The 17,035-nt window shown below is 40.5% G+C and overlaps 1 protein-coding gene across 1 annotated transcript in view; it reads left to right on the plus strand.

Annotated features, from left to right (window-relative positions):
• Positions 1-539: 539 nt before the first annotated feature.
• rtn4r (reticulon 4 receptor) overlaps positions 540-17,035 on the plus strand; it is an 81,974-nt gene continuing 65,478 nt past the window's right edge. Inside the window, exon 1 of the mRNA XM_041788223.1 lies at positions 540-1,077. Coding sequence (XP_041644157.1) covers positions 1,056-1,077 — 22 coding nt within the window. The 5' untranslated portion in view covers positions 540-1,055. The remainder of the gene's footprint in view (positions 1,078-17,035) is intronic.

The raw sequence follows: 17,035 nt of genomic DNA on the forward strand, positions 1-17,035 counted from the left end.
CAGCCTCTTCGCCCGTCATTTGGGGGGGGGGGGGGTCGTATGCATGTGCGTGCCTGGTCCTGTCCGATCCAAATAGATTCGCCTCACGTCACCTCGCTACCCACCCACTGGCACCCCCACCCCCCCACCCCTTGCACATAAAACATTCATTAGAGCGCAGCTCTGCACTGCAAGAAATGTCTGTCTCAATAAGTCATTACTGACACCTAAAAAAGTCCAGCAGTTATGTAAAACAACCTACTTTCACTTACATTTGTGTGTATGTGTAAGATTTTCTATAAATAACTGTAGTGGAACCAAGCAGACGTACAAATCTGACCAAAATCTGTTTGCTATGCTTTGATTTAAGATGAAGATTCCACTTTTAAGAGGGCTATTTTTTACAGCGTGATATATACCCATAAAAGATTAATCTCTGAAGGCTCTCTCTCCCTCTTCCTCTCTCTGTTCCGCCAAACGCACCTCGCTGCCCCGCCCTCCCTCTCCACCTCCCCGCGGTAAACGCACACTGACGCTCACCAGTGCGGCCGCCATCCGTGCGCATCCACCACACTTTTCTCCGTCTACTTGGGGGAATATACAGCGGGGCAGGTGATCGGACTGGATATGTGCTGCTACTTCAAAATATGGATTCAATACTGATTTTTCGCCTGTGTCGCTGATTCTTCTCCACTTGTGAGTCCACACTTTAAGCTCTCCTCTGGAGCTGTTGTTTTTGCGCGTCCTATATTTTTGGGGAGGTGTCGACTGGTGGTGTCGAGTCTACTGATCCCACTTTGGATGTTTATTGCTGACTATTTTTTTTAATCACTCGTCCAAATGACTGAGCTCGGGTGCAGCCGGAGACGTGGCTCCCCACTCGGGACGACCTACGGCTAAAGTTTGCAGGGTGCTGGGCTTGCTTTAGGCTGTCCGTCTCCTGCCGTGCACTGGATTTGCAAGTAGCCATAAATTGCAAAAAAAAAATCAGCGGATATCGTATCTGTCTGCGCACACGCTGGGAATCATTCCAATTGGATTTAATACAGCGTCTGGATTTCACCCCCATTTAAATCATGAAGACCGTCATTATTGATGGTGAGTACGCATTAGACAATAGGACATGTTTGCAAAGTTTTCACACTAAGAGACTGGAGAATCCTGCCAGGTTACTGCGCAGTGACTATATCCACACCGGGCAGTGTCTGGAGAACAGACAAAGATAAATCACATGTCCTGATTAGAGTTTGCTCTGCTGGCTGAACTGGTGTGTGAGTGACAGTATGCGCAAAACAGCTCTAATCTGCACAGTAACACCTTCTTATTGTATTTTCAGCGCGGATCTGACAAGCTGCGCCGCTAACAGTTATGGATGTTGCGGCTGTAAACGACCTTGACTTAGTGGCTCTTAATTGAGTCGTAATTTGCAGATTTTGCGCGTGCCCTCTTTTATGCATGCGCGCGTGAGAGAGTGAGCGCGTGAGACGCCGTGGAAGGGTTGTAGTGGTCAATATGCTCCGCATGAAATCGCAACTTAACCCAGGCATCCGATCAGCTCCGTCTGGACTCGGTGGGATGAGCTTTTGATGAAGTCTGCAGATGGTCCGCTTGGCGGCCCAATAATCCCGCGTTTACTCTCACAGCTCTTTGGCTTCTAATTGGTGTTTTTGTGGCAGCGTCCCACTAAGGGTGCCGCCAAAAAAAAAAAAAAAAAAGACAGGAAATGGAGCCTTAATGTAGCTTTCAGCGACTGGACTTGGAGCTTTCTCTAATGAGGACAGGAATGGCTCTCCATTCCGGCCGGAAATGAGAAGGATTTTATTTGTTTCTTGGCAGGAGCAATGTATATACTGTGTGTGGTGAAAGTGGGTCCTCATAGGTGGAAGGAGGAGGGGCTGGAAGGAGGAAGCACCTGGCATGTCAGCGCGTGTTTTCCTGCACGCCTGATTGCGCTCGTGCCCGTTGTGTGTAAATGTGTTTAACGCAGGCACTGACATGGCGCGTGATGTTTGATAAGCAGTACCTGCAGGAGATAAGTGAACGTATGCAGCATTCAATTTGTTCCATCAAGAGCTTTAGGAAAAAACCCTCACCTCCACCCTGCCCCACCCCTACACAAACACATACACAGACACTGTGATTATGCAACATGCTGAACACTCTCCCCCTTCCTCACGTTGTTCATTACTTGGCTAAAACTGCAGGATTATGGGAAGAAAGCTGCAGATTATCATGGGCCTACGGAGTAACTTTGCATCTCATGACTAGATAAATCAAAGAGGCTCGTCTACTCGTGCATTCTCTTTGATATGTCACAGAGTGATGCAAATTCAAGTGCACACCCCTTCATTTGCACAGAATGGCTCCAGGTTCCCTCAGACACTTCAGGCAGGTTTTCATCATCCAGCTGCAGGTGTGAGGCACACAAACCTAAGTCTGGCTGCAATTATAATTGGTATCCATCTTTCAGGCTCCTGATTTGGCGCAGCAAATACGGCCTGTCGTGCCTCCTGTTTAAGGTGTCACAGTGAGGAGGGACTTTAATTTGCACTCTTTCTCTCCCAGTCAGCACATGATCAAGAGACTCTGTGGGGAGGCTGTTGCTCGGAGGGGTGACGCTGCTCCCTGTCTGCTGCAAAGCAAAGCCAATAAAACCCCAAATGAATGGATAAAACCATTACACTGGAACTGAAAGCTCTCTCTTCAGGAGTTTTAAACTACATAAGGGCCACTTTTTTAAATTCACTAACTTTGTTATTGTTTTGGCGCCACCATGCCAAAAAACTCTGCCCTATTTTCAAGAATTAGGCCATAAGATGCAGCATCTGAGGTGGTGAGATAATTGTTCAGGATCTCTAAAGAAAAGACAACACACACACACACACAAACACATAAAGAATAACAATAGCTCATTTGCATTGCAGCATTAGGTAGGATCAAGCATCGTGCCATGAACTGATAATGAGACACGGCATCTTCTGCATCCTGAAAGGGAATGTGAAATTGATCCATCTTTGTGTTTTGTATGGGTGTATATATGAGCACAGAGGGAGGGCTGTGACTGTGTGGGTGTACTGTTCCGGGAGTGTATGGGGAGGTCTTAGGAAGAGAAGAAAAAAAGACAGCAAAGAAAGAATGCATTTGAAAGTGAAAAGTGTTAAGGTTATGTAACTTTTCATGCCGTGCGCTTGTGCGACTTTCCAGATAAAGTGTCTTTCATCACATGTCAGTGTGTTGGCTGCATGGATTCTGCAGCACAGCGAGGGAGAGAGAGCGAGAGAGAGAGAGAGAAACAGAGTGGGAAAAGTAGCTGCATTTTTCTTCCACGTTGACTCCATCTTGTGAGTTCTCCTTGAGTTTGTTTTTCCTCTTAATTGGCACAAGGTCGACAAAGAGCCCAATAAAAGCACAAGTCTTTCTTGCAGGTATCCAAGAGGAAACATGTAGGATTTCTAACTCCCCACAGCACAAAATGACCATAATATATCTGCAGTTGGGAGGGTTGTTGATCAATAGCACTGACTCATTGATTACTCTGCCAGGTGCTGAGATTTCTGGCTTTCATTTCTTGCTTTCTCACGCTGACTTTCAAGAGCCTCCCATCCTCCTTGGTCTCATTTATTCACCCTTTCTCTGTGACTTTAACAATTGAGGATGGTGCTGCTGGCAGGACCTTTCAGCTATGAAGACTAATAAGGCTCATTACCTGTACCAGAGGCCTGAGATGCTCCAAGAAGAGGAGTTAATAAGTTCTGCTAAATGTTGTTGCAGTTCTTTCTGGTCACCAATAGAGGTTGATAGAGGTCTCGGATTAGTTGTTGCACCTCTGTGATGCAGTTCTGGGGGTTCACAAGAAGTCAAGACAGCTTGAGTGAGTGTAACATTGCTTGGCAGCAACCTAAAACCAACTGAAACAGCTAATAGAAGAATTGTTTACAGGAGTTATGCTGGAAACAGCACAAAATAAGGGTGGGAAATACACTGCTGTTCAGTTGAGACACTTTTCTCTGTCCTAAATGCACAACACAAGGAAATAACATTCTTTTACTCCTCTCTCTCTTTTAATACACATTTGCATATAAACAGTGATAATGAACACATCATAAAAGATGTCTAAATAAGTGGGGAAAAACAAGCTGATGCTAGCTACTAGGAACCCTGTAATTATTTGACATCAATTTAATGGCAAGGATAGCTGGTCTAATAGCAGAGAGAAAAAACTTGAGAAAAAAAAGATTGAAACACTCCATTATCTACTTTTGCATGCAAAGGCAGATATTTGTCTTTGAGTTATGTGTGCATGTATGCCATTCCAACATTTATGACATACAAGATGTTTACTGTAAAAAATGGCAACTGAAGAAAAACTGACATAATGGAGCTACAGCAAGGCACCGGGGTTTTTAAGTAAACACTGAAGAGGCTTACTGAACAGCAAATACTGGTAATAGGAATATTGAGCAACGTTATCATACGTTGCAGGTTCTTCTAATCACATGCTGGCCTAATACCCATCCAATCTTTTATTTTCTAATCCAACCAGCTTTAGATTTCAGTTTGGAAGCAACTATGTCATCACTGTTTCATAATAGTGTTTAAAATTTACCAATGCTGTTGGAATCCCTCTTTAATCTGGCCTTGACTGTACAATGTAAAACTGGTTGGATGGAACAGAAAAATAATGTATTAAACCAGACCATAGCTATAAAAAGACTGTTCATGTGCAGTAAAGTTATTTTCAATGCCTGTTGGTTCTAAGATGACAATTTCAGAAGATACTTGAGGTATTTGAATTCAGAGTCAAGGTTGACATTTTCCTTGCAGTAATTTTTGGCAACGAGTAACTCTTAAGTCTGTTACAAAAAAGCAGAGAGATATCTTTGCCAAAGGACACACCATGAGCATGTATCAGACAGAATCAGCAAAGAGATATGAGAGCAACCACTTGAGTTGACAAGAAGGTTCCTTTCAGCTGTGTTCATGTTGTTTTCTTTGTGCACTGCTCCGCTGGAGTATAATATAATGTATTTGAACATTTTTTTTAAATTTAAAATCAAAATCAGCTTTATTGGCCAAGTATGCTTATGCACAAGGAATCTGACTCTGGTTAGCTTTGCTCTGTGTACAGAAATTAAACATTGGATCCAAAAAAATAAATACACTGAAAAAGGTGTAAAAAAAAAAACAAAAAAAAAAACAAAGATTTAAATATGTACAAGTGTTTTATAGGTCTTTTTGATTAGACACTAGTCCATTTGCATTGGTAGTATGGTCAGAGGTACAACAAAAAATGCAAGTATGTCAGTAGATCTGCAGTTTATGACATAGATCAGATAATTTAAGAAAGATAACTAGTGCAATGTGCATATGCGTTGGGGCATTTTACCACAGAGAGCTTTCTTGCATTTAAAATACATACAGGCATCTATTCCAGTGCTTCCAGAAGAATGACATATATTTTGTGTCACTCTATTAGTATGGTAAGGAGGATAACTAGTGCAGATATACAAAGTGAGTAATTTTACCACAGCCTTCTTATAGCATTAGAGTTAGGTACAAGATGTCCTTTTAATGCTACAGTGAAGCTGTTTTTGTAATACAGATAAAAACTATACGATCAAGCTTTTCATAATCAATAAAAAAAATAACAGATGGTCACATTGATCACTTTTACATTAACTGATTTTATCTTAACATTCGTCGCTGTCAGGCTACAGCCTCTTATCTCCAAAATCACAACTTTTCATCAAATGAATGAATAGCTCTTTTTCAAAATGTTATAGTCTGCATTGTGCTTGTCTGTATTGGCAGATTTCAGTATGTGTGTCCAAATTGGTAGTGTTTTGCAGAAATCAATCTAAAATGGAGTTGCAAGGTTATGGACCAGCCGATTTGGACAGAAAAGCTTTTGGCATCATTTCAGAATTGCTGAATCCAATCACTACATACATAACATTTTCATCATCTTTTATATCACACAATTCATTGTAGTCACTCATGTCCTCAGTTTTTTTCTGTTATTAACTACACTTGTCACAAATTTGGTTAGAAAACATTTGTTTTTTGATCAGAGCATTTGACAGTAAAGTTTACAAGTAGGTGACTTAAAAGGCACTCTTCTTGCCATGATTTCCCTGATGCTCTCTTGACCCTAACTCTTCATAAAACTGCAGCCATTGTAGTCTGCCATTGTAATCTAAAAGCAGGTGTCTATAGTCTACAGCAGTGGCCCCCAACCCTTTTTCAGAGCCTTAGACCCGTTTAATAAAAGACTATTTTCACGGACTGGCCATGAATACGTTGAAATTAAATGATACAAACTGCATAAAAACAAAGAAACTGCAGAAAACATGCAATATAATACTTAATCAGTGGGTGTGTCACACAAAATAAACCAATTTTTTAAGTAGGATTCCTGGTATTGTCTTTTAAATGCAGCTTGCCTTTCCTTGGCTCTACTTCTGTCTCCTCTCTGAGCCTTTTCCCATTTGCAGAGAAACACAGGGTGCTTCTCGTTACAAAGTTTTGTCCATCCTCGCTTCCTCTCTCCTCGACTGACCCGGAAATCGTTCTCCCTCTGCCATGATGAAGGATCTTCCAATTCCTTAAATGCACCTGGAGGAGGCAAGGATCGAGGGAGGAAACAGCTCCTGGAGGAGCGTTGAGCGGGGAAGCACCGGTGTATCCTCCACAGAAGTCTTTTTACCAAAGGTGCAACATGATTGGTGTGGAGGCGCGGCATCTGCCAGAAAAGCTGCACCTCGGCACGGTTCATGACTGTTTATATTCTTGCAGCACTTATTTTCTTGAAATAAAACCCTTAAACAAAGATAGATTAAATAATGAATATTTTTTTTTATGTTTTAACTTTATACAGGATGATATGATCTTACAGAATTTTGGCCTCACTAAGGCAGAAGTTTGTTTACTGTTCCTATTTAACTGAAAAAATCAACAAACTCACAGAGCTCTGTGGTGGATTATTGATCAGATTACAGATTATGAGAAAGAGAGCCTCAGTCATCAGTTAATAAAAATGGATCTGTAGGCTAGATAGATGAGGATATTAACAATGATTAAATGGTTTGGTTTATAAACCAAAAACATTCTACTGATAATCAGATATGTAATATAAAGATTGCTTTTCTTAATACATTTTATTGCTGATTTTTTATTCCATTTTTATTGTCAGTCATCGTAAAGGTTTTTAAAATGATTTTAAATATGGGTCTGCTAATGTTTGGGCTATGAGGTGGCTCAGCTGATCAGCTGATCATCAGTACCTGAAGTCACTCAGACTGACGCTGTGAAGTGAAGGATTTCTCATTCACCAAGTCGTGCCTCCTCTCTCCTCCTGTCTCTTCCTTGCATCTCTCTTTCAATTCCTCGTTGGGTGGAGCTAAGACGTGAGGAAATGACACGAATGGAGGAAGGAAGGAAGGAGACCAAAATATGTAATGAGAAAGACCTTCAATGTTTGATTTCAGCTACCTTGTTGGCCTCATTTTTGTGTATCATGTGACTGAGACAAGCATCCTAACATGTGCCAGGAGGTCAAAATGCAAAGAAGCATGACATGATGGAAAAGAATCCATTTCCTTTTTTTCTTTTTTTTAATTAAAACATCTATCAGACACTAATAGTCAATAAAATAATGACATCTTCTCTGTTTACTTTCAGTTGCACAGCGCACTGTAGGTGGAGCTAAGAGGTCTTGTTGACAGCTTTGAGACCCAAGGGAGTCACAGAGTTTTGGCACAAACTGTTTTTGTCACTTTATATTGGCTCTGAAATTTAGCAAACTCAGTAACAGACATGAAAGGTGACCAAAAGCACTCTGTATGAATAAAAAGTAGAGATAAAAGGTTGTGGCCCATTTCAGTCTGTTTCATAACCAGCTAAAGAGAACAACTTCTCAAGCTGCATTTCCATTACCCTTAGAAATGCTGAAATCTAAATAGCACAATAAAAAACTGGTAATGGAAATACCTGAATTTCAGAAAAACCTCTCAAATATGGTTAAATAGTTTTTATGCTCTCATGTGAAGGTTTTTCAGCGGTTTCAATACAGAAATATATTGCAAAAGTGCAATGGAAGCACTTTTTCCGCATTTACACATCGCAGGATGTAGCGTAGGGTGTCACATGACCAGTTCACTCCAAGACAGCATGGCGCAGTACGTGGATAGAAGAGGAGACTGAGACTTTTCATAACAACATACTTATACCCTTATACCGGGCTTTTGCCATACATACAGACCTTGCCTCTGAACTCTTATCTGTTGCCTTCATCTTTTGTTCAAAATTATCACTGCAACCACTGTAGATGTAATCATAACTATACCAACACACAACAGGTTTCCAATATCCAGTTTCCTTGCAGCAGAGTCTTGCAAGAGGAGAATTTACAAGAATAGCGAGGCTCATGCCCAAAACTCCCTTCAATGGAAACACATTCAAAGCACAATTGTACTTGGTAAAAATATAAGAAATATTGCTTTTATTTAGCGAATAACTGTAGTGGAAACCCAGCCACAGAAGCTTTAAGTCTTAGAAGTCCACACATTACCATTGCCTTTTTATCAGTAGTTTTCTTCTGACAATATAAACCTCTCATAAAGTGTTTATCAAGCTCAAGTTTGGTGTATATTTCTCCAAACAACCTCAACTTTATGAAATGAAGGCTCATTTTTAACTTTAACATACTTTATTATATAGTCCTATATAGCTTCTAAGGATTTAGCTTCCAAGTCTACATTTTCTACAAACTTTAAAAAATACCTCAGAACTTTAGATTTTTTTAAGTTTGAATGTAAGTAGAATTGAGTATGAATGCATGAATTTAGCTGTTAAAGATGTTTTTTGTAAAATGATAAAAGGCATTTAACCACATAACCACAACAGGAAAATAAAACTACGTATATCAACTTTTTGCAGATACAATGCTAACTAGATAAAAAGGCGAGATCAGTTGTTCATATTTATATAAAACTGTAAGATAATGTAAGGGCAGCTGTGGGTCCCTGGTAGAGTCTTTTTTCAACCTGAAGGTGTTATCCCAAGCTCCTGTTGTATGTCGATATATTATCAGGAAATATGCTGAACCCCAAATTGCTCCCATTAATGCATCAGTGCTGTGTGACTGAAATGCGGTTAGCTAATACTAATGGACACCATCAGTGTGTAAATGTGGTGTAAATGAGCAAGTTTGGCAGTCAGATGGCTTTAAAACCCCTATACGAACCATTTACCATGTTTCAAACGAGGGCTCATAGCTGAAATAGAGAAAAATCCAAGGCTTAAAAATTTGGGCTCCCATTACACTTGCCATCTTGTGAGCCATTGTATTCATATTTCTATCGATCTCTCTCCGTCTGGAAGGATGAAGATGTCAATATTTTGTGCTCCAAAGTCCTGCTGGTGTTAACTCCAGTGACAGACTGCAGCAGGCGATCTGTGAGTGAATCTGCTATGTTCACTGCATCCTGATGAGCTGGCCCCTTCAGGGGCTTCTTTTAATTGGCCGCGCCCTTTGAGCGGCTCTGCGTTTGTTTATACAGCACACACACTTACACACATGCAGATTCAGAGTGATACACACGCATAAGCAAACAGGCGCTCTGGCCTCAGATATCCTTGGAACTATTCGCTCTAGGTTATCCCATCCTACCAGCCCTTCACTGCTAATCATCAAGACAGAGGAACTAAGTGGATAAACGAGCAGAATTGTATTTGTTTATTCACTGGAAGCTAAGGGGCAAAAAATCTACAGAACAAAATAGAAATGGAATACTCTACTCCCCAAGATTACCAGTCCTTAATCCTCTCTGTGGGTTATTATTCTACTGTCAGAATATTTGGAAGGACAATGATTAGAAAACACAGTGTAAAAATTAAAGTCCTCTCCAAAAATAATAATAAACAAGTGTTGTCCGTTATCTTGAGGAGGGTGTGGGAGAAGAGGGAGGATCATATGAATTATTGTTATGCAACAGTGGGACGATGAGGCTGGTGGAGTCTTTATAGGGGGATTTATTTATGTCTATTTTTTAAACCAAAATCCACTCTTGACACTGCACGATAATCCTTTAAAGGTGCCCACATCAAGCTCTGCATGACAGAGCATGATCAAAACCACCAATGTGCCAAAGCCGTTAAATAAAAGACAAGGTTCAATCTGCACATGATATGCATAAAGCATCAGAGCGCCGTTCACACCAGTGTCGTGATACATATGGACCAGCTGAGCCAGCAAGCAGCACGAAAGCCCCACCCCCATGGGAGCAAACATGCATCTGTTGATTCCTTTAACACGGCAATAATGTTAAAATGCTGCAGTGCACAAAGAGAGCCGATTAATTTGTGGAGCTGGGTGCTCATCTCACTCCACTGCACAGTGTCTTCTTTCAGTTTGGGGTTTCACGGTCGTCCTTGGAACCGGCCCTGACCACTCATCTGTCTGTGTATCCATGAAAGTTGCATGCTTTTCCTAATCCTGTTGCAGATGTGAAAGTGTACGCCGAGCTGGCTGAACGTCGGTGACGCTGATTATACCACAATGGGGAGGCTGACTGATGGCCTAGTAAATTGTTAATTAGACAGAGCAGAAGCTGCTCTTAAATTAGACGCATGAATGGAGCCGTTGTCAGCCTTATAAGTCAGCGCTTCCCCGCTCCTTGTCTTGCTGGCTGCTGTGCCGCTCAGATAGATAAAGTGGCTGGCTGATCCGAGACGTCAGTTAGTACAATGTCATTGATCACAGTGTAAGGAGAAGGCTGCTGTAGCTGATCAACACTATTTGAAATGTAGTAGATATGGTATCAGGTACTGGGTTTTGCTTAGCCTTGCCCCTGATATTCTTTGTTTTGTCATTTGAAAGGTGTTTTTGCAGCAGTGATGGTTCAGACAATGAAAAGCTGAGCACTTCAAGTATAAAGAAGACAATGTTTAAGATAATACTCAATTAACAAAATGTCTTCCTTTTCAGGTGAATAAGAAAGAAAATAAAGGTTTTAAAACTGTAACAAAACCTGGATGACCAAGGTAATATGTGAGGCTAAATTTAACAGCCTAAACTGTGAAGGTAAAGTATACCATAGATAAAATCAATAGGAGGACTGTGGGTCAAGTCCAGGCCAAAGCAGAGGTGCAAAAAACTGCAGTAAAACCCTTTAACCATTCATTCCACTTCTCAATTATAAAAACAGCTCACAGTCTGCTGCCTTTAAATGTGTCGACTTAACTGTGAGGATATAGCCTGGTTTACAGCCCTTAATCTATAACTCTACAGCCTGATGACATCACTAACAGATGTAAAAGCCTTTACAGCTCTTTAATATGCTCACAATCTGACAACAAACTGGGCAGAGCCATACAGTATAATGCACGGCTGTGCATAAAATACTGTATGCCTCATTGGAATAGCTGCACAGCTGATTGAATGAAAACAATACTACACAAGCTTTTGAATTTAGGTTTGGACATGGTGTTGTTCTTGTGCCTTTTGTCCAAATATTCAGCATAAAGAGGATAGTTCCACAGTGTAATGCTGACGTCCTCTCTTCCATCTCACTAGCTCAACAAGCTAGCGATGCATGCACTGTCACAGCTGTGTTTACCTTTGCTGACTCACAGTTAAAAGCCAAGAGGTAGAGAGAGAAAGAGTGCAGATGTTTTGAGGATTTCATTTAGTCACCACTAAAGAGAAAGGAAACAGTTGTGTTTTTTTTTCCCCCGCAAAGGATTACTTTGAATGATAAAGTAAGTAATCAAAAAATACAAAACAAATGTGTTACTTGTTGTACATAAAAGTAATCTGAGTACTCTGACACTGGCCTTAACTGAATAAATTAACGTTTGGATGCACCATAATGTTCTTCCGTTAAACAAAAAAACAAACAAACAAACAAAAAAAAAGAGCTTGTTGTGTTTGGGCCCAGAGAGGAATGTTTAAAAGTCAGTTCCAGTCATTACGGATAAAAACTCCTGTCCAGGCCAGAATCTTGGTGTTGTAATGGATTCAAACCTAAATAAAATAAAAAAAAACACACAAATACAATTACAAAGACAGCTTGTCATCATCTCAAGAAAATTCCTAAGATTAGAAGTCTAATGTTTCAGCAGGACCTTGGAAAAACATGTCCATGCATTTATTTTAAGTCGAGTTGACTACTATAACAGTATCTGCACTGGTCTGCCTTAAAGTCAGTAAGCTGCAGCTGATTCACAAGTCCTTATTAAGACGAAGTGAGTGGATTGTATCAGTCCTGTTCTCAGGTCTTTACCCTGGCTCCCTGTCTCTTAGGGAATAGACTTTGAAGCCTAGTGTAATTTTATGCAGGACACGGTTGTCATATGCCCAGTCATGATCAGCTGGCAGCCAGCTGATCCCAGTTATCACCTCCCAGCTCCCACAGCCAATCACAGCTCTTTTTCTTAACACAGCAATATACTTAAATATGACGTGCGTCTCATTAATCCCTACTAGCATCAATGCTGCTGCTTGCAAAGCTTAAGCTCCTCCACCCCAGCCTTCCTCTTCATTGCATAATGCTTGCTGTACCCTCATAATCAGATTTATGCTATTATGGATTAATTGCATTTAAAGACCCTGTAAAGTGAAAATGGTTCTGTATTTGGGTTTGTTTTATGACAGGTCATGGTGTTATGAACCCCTCAATCAAATTTCAGTCAAATAAAACATCTCTAGGTTTATAAAATTAAGCTTCAAAATCATGAAAAATGAGGCAGTAAAATCTGCTCCAGGATGGTGTGGGCGTGTCTGTTGAATGAGCTGAAGCCACGCCCACTTAGGAGAAATGCAATCCTCTCGGGTTTAAAAAATGTCACACTCTGAATGTTGACTTTATGATCAGAGTGAAGCTGCCTGGCTCTGTGCCAGAGAAGAGATAAAGTGAGTTTTCAGGCTAGAATCTCTGTTATGATGCTTTAAATAATTCATAGGCCACTGTGGCTGATAGATTTGGCAAATTTACCTCACAATGAACAAAAAAACAGCATTTAATTGACTGTTAACTTTCAATAAAGGCAGTGACATCTGCTAACAACAGACTGTACTGAGATGAACTGCTCTGTAAATTTATGTTGTAGTGTTAGAGGGGCAGGGTCATCCCCTGCTGTGGGCTTGTGACATCATGAGCCCATATATTGGCCCCGCCCACATGAAACCAAGCCTGGAAAGAGGTGAAAATCTTTCTAATGGTCTAAATCCAGAATTCAGTCACACATAGATCTCAGTGTTTTCACATGTTTACAGCAACCATATTCCAACATACCTAGTGTGTTAAGACACAAATTTTGGATTTTGCTTTACAGCGTCTTTAAACTAATTTTATTGTATTGTACTGTCAATATGCATTGTCATAAATGTGTCTATCTACTGTAAAAGGGGATTTCTTTTTCTCCCTGGAAAGTCAAAGAATGCTGCTTGACTAACCCATGGAGCATCTTTGGGTAGAGCCCTCTCCACCAAGTAAAACTGTATATCTATTTTGCAGCTTATAAAGTACTAACCAGTTTACGCCCCAATGACATCAGTGACCTTCTAATACAATAATACAGGTTGTCTGGTGCAGGTCTGCTCTGTGTCCACAGAGCCTGACACAAACTGGGGAAGCAGTGTTCAGTTTCAATGCTCTTTATATCTGGAACAAACTCCCAGAAAACATCGAGTCTACTGAGTCAAACATGATCTGTTTGAATCAAACAATCAGATTATATATAAAATGCATTACTTTTTTTTAACTTTTATTTTTTTTAAATGCCTAGCTCTCTAGGTATGACATAAATATCAATGTAGGGGTCTTGTTTATTTTAAACTAGCTCTTGTAAAAGACAGTTACTTGTTTGGCTTGTTGTATTACACAGAAGAATTTGTTGTGCTGGATGTAAAGCAGAGAATTTGTTGGTTTCAACAAGGCAGGTCCATCAATACTTGGCCTTAGTAAATATGGAGGGCATTCTGGTATAATTAATACAACATTTTGTTGACATATGACCTCATCTGAAGTCTGCTCTCAGTCAGTATTGGCTCTGGTGCTTTTCACAGCGGGATGCTTGAATGTCTAACCAAATACTTTGGAGAGAGTGTTTTATTGCTCCACAGATGGATCCATACTCCTGTATTTTGAGCTGTGTTCATCTCATTAGTTTCAGTGGTATGGAATGGACTCCCTAATCCTTCTGATCAGTCCATGTGAGTGTACCTGTTGTTGTGATTAGTTTGCAGATGTGCCAGATGGAAGTCTGTGTTTGATTCTGTGTTCTAGTCAATCCCCAGCCACACACTGATGAGGTACGTAGGATAACATGGTCTTTAGCTCAGCAAGGACTCTCCGACTTGCATAACAACTTGCATATATGTGAGCCAATTTCCTGTGAAGGACACATACTGTTGACTTCAGAGTCTGCACACTCTGCAAGCTTTCAAAGAGTTGTTGTACAGCTTGGGGTAAAAGAAAAATGCACCTTGAGTCAAGAGTACACTTATTGACAGAGGAGCAGCCCACTCAGACAGACAGGCTAGACTAACCGGATATAGATGGATGGATAGATAGATTGATAGATGGATATGTAGAAAGCTGGGTAGATTGGAAGATTGGTTAGATGGATGGATATATGCTAATGGATGTGTAGCTGGAAAAGCATAGAGTGGGAGAGAGATGGGGAATGTGGGTGCTTTGTCTTAAAAGTGGAGATGTAAAGTCTGTCACCTAAAGCTCATTATGCATCAGACCTTTTTTTTTATTCCATTATGTAACCTAAAACAGCAGTCATAAATGTGGTGTTGGGTATAAAAGGCTGTAAAATGCTTCTTCCATTTGGTTTTTATAAAGAGTGAAATACAATTGTGGTGGATACATGCAAAAGTTGTTAAAAGGCTTCCTGTCACTCACTCAGAAATAATGGATTCACCTCCTGCTGTGACATAAGGCGAACTTGCCACAATTTAGAAAATTAGGAACAAGATATTTATGAATACATACATTTGGTGCAAGGCCAGCATTAATTAGATCACCCTCACAAGGGAGCAGAAAAGAAGGCAAGTCTGGGTTCAACATGAGCTACTGAAATACAAAAACAAATTAGCATTAGAGCACTCCCAGTTCAGTTGTTAGCAGTTGCTAACAAGATTCTGACTTGGACTAACAGAGTTTGTCAGAGACATTAAACGTCATCATGTTGCATGTGTAAACTCATCTACAAGTCCACCTTTCACCTGGTGGTTGTTTTGTTGCTTAAACTGGTCATATTAAGGCTTTGCAATTCGTTAGTCACATTAAGTAGACATTCTTTCGTGGAAGAGGTGAGAGTGCTACAATGAAGTTGGAAGCTTTGTGATGGAGAAGTTTTAGTCAATCAACTGTGGTGTGGTTGTTTCATAGCCCAAAGCTGGCATTTTAACTTGGCTAATCTTAGCAAAGATCTTAATGAGTAAAACATGTTTGCCAAAAACCTCTTCACTGTGGAGCTTGTTTCAGCAGTGATCCAAAAACCCATGGAAAAAACACAGAAGCGTTTTGTAATGGAATCCATGAATTACAAACTTCCTGGTTAGCTCCACTCCGCAGCACTCTATTGCAAATCAGTTAAATGCATGATTAATACTTTGAATGCTGTGAATGAGCATTGAATGCCGGTCAAACATTTTGTACAGGCTGTTCTGCAGCCACTCAGGAATACCTGGCTGTAGTGGTAGACTTACTGTTGCTCTGGCAAATGAGAGATCTCTTGTGGCTTTACTGTCAAGATGTAAACAAGCACAGGATATCATAAGGAGCAGATCTAGATCTAGAAAATAGAGGCGCAGTTGTATGTGAGCTGTGGCTGCTTATAAGCACTCCAACATGGGAAGGTGTAACTAAATGTGAGGGAAATCATGGAACTCTCAAGCTAAACAGCTGAAACTTATCACAAATTTCACCACCTTTAAGAAAACTACCAAATCCTGGTTAATTCAGCAACAAAGTTGTTGTCATATTTGATTTTCTGTAACAGTGTCACTGTTTAATGTTTTTTACTGTCTCTATTGAACCGAGTTCCCTTTTTAATCAACTGTTTTAGCTTTTTATTCTCATAAAAGCCCTTCTAGAGATGGGTGTTGCAAATTAGCATTCGTTATAAACACTATGATACTTGCATGGGATGGCTATTCTCAGTTGTCTATGTATATTGTATCTGTCCCTAACAAATAAACTTTAAATAAATAAATAAATAAATAAATTCAAAAATCAGCAAGGAGGACTATGCATGTCCATGTGCTAGCACTGCTAATATTAGCCACACTCCACAAACCAGTTTGACACCGTTGAAACGCAGACAATTTTAAAGAAGTAGTGAACACAACATTTTCAGCCGTACACTGAGGTATCTGACTGAACTATGATAAAATACATCAATGCTGGTGTAATTTCTAAAATCTGCACCAAAATGATAAAATCTGCATTTTAGGACTTTTAATTAGCTCAAACGGACATCTGCTTTGAAAAATATTTTCTGTAGCCTAGAAACCTACTATTGGTAGGTTTCTACGTCACAAACTCTATATAAAAGGTTGAATATTACTACCCCTAGCTGACTTTACCATCAGAGACGACTCCCATCCTCTCCTGCACCTGCGCTGCTCCGGCTTTAGTAACGCCGGTGCTGGAGCCACGGGCCAAGGACCAGCGTGGTCAGCCACCACTCCACAGCCTCTTTCAGGGGACTGTGAAGGGGAAAAATCCTCCACCTCAAAAGATCACTCTGAGACAGCAGTGCTGCGGGACTCTGTGACACTTTCTGGCAAGGGGAGTCACTGTCACTTCTGCCTCATCTGGAAAACCCCATCCTTAAAGAAAAGAACCCCCCCCACCCCACCCCGTACCAAACTGCTCACTTTCTGTGCATTTTTTGAAATCATGAAGTGGGCTGAGTTAGCTTTGAACTGGGGGTTCACTTACACTTTAATCAAATTGTGCCCAAATGTGACTGTTTTCTTACCTTTAGAATGGCTAGTTGTTGAACATTTAAATTTGTTCTTAATCCATTTTGCAGT

This window comes from Cheilinus undulatus, linkage group 5 (genome assembly GCF_018320785.1).
Source record: "Cheilinus undulatus linkage group 5, ASM1832078v1, whole genome shotgun sequence".
Taxonomy (NCBI): Eukaryota; Metazoa; Chordata; class Actinopteri; order Labriformes; family Labridae; genus Cheilinus; species Cheilinus undulatus.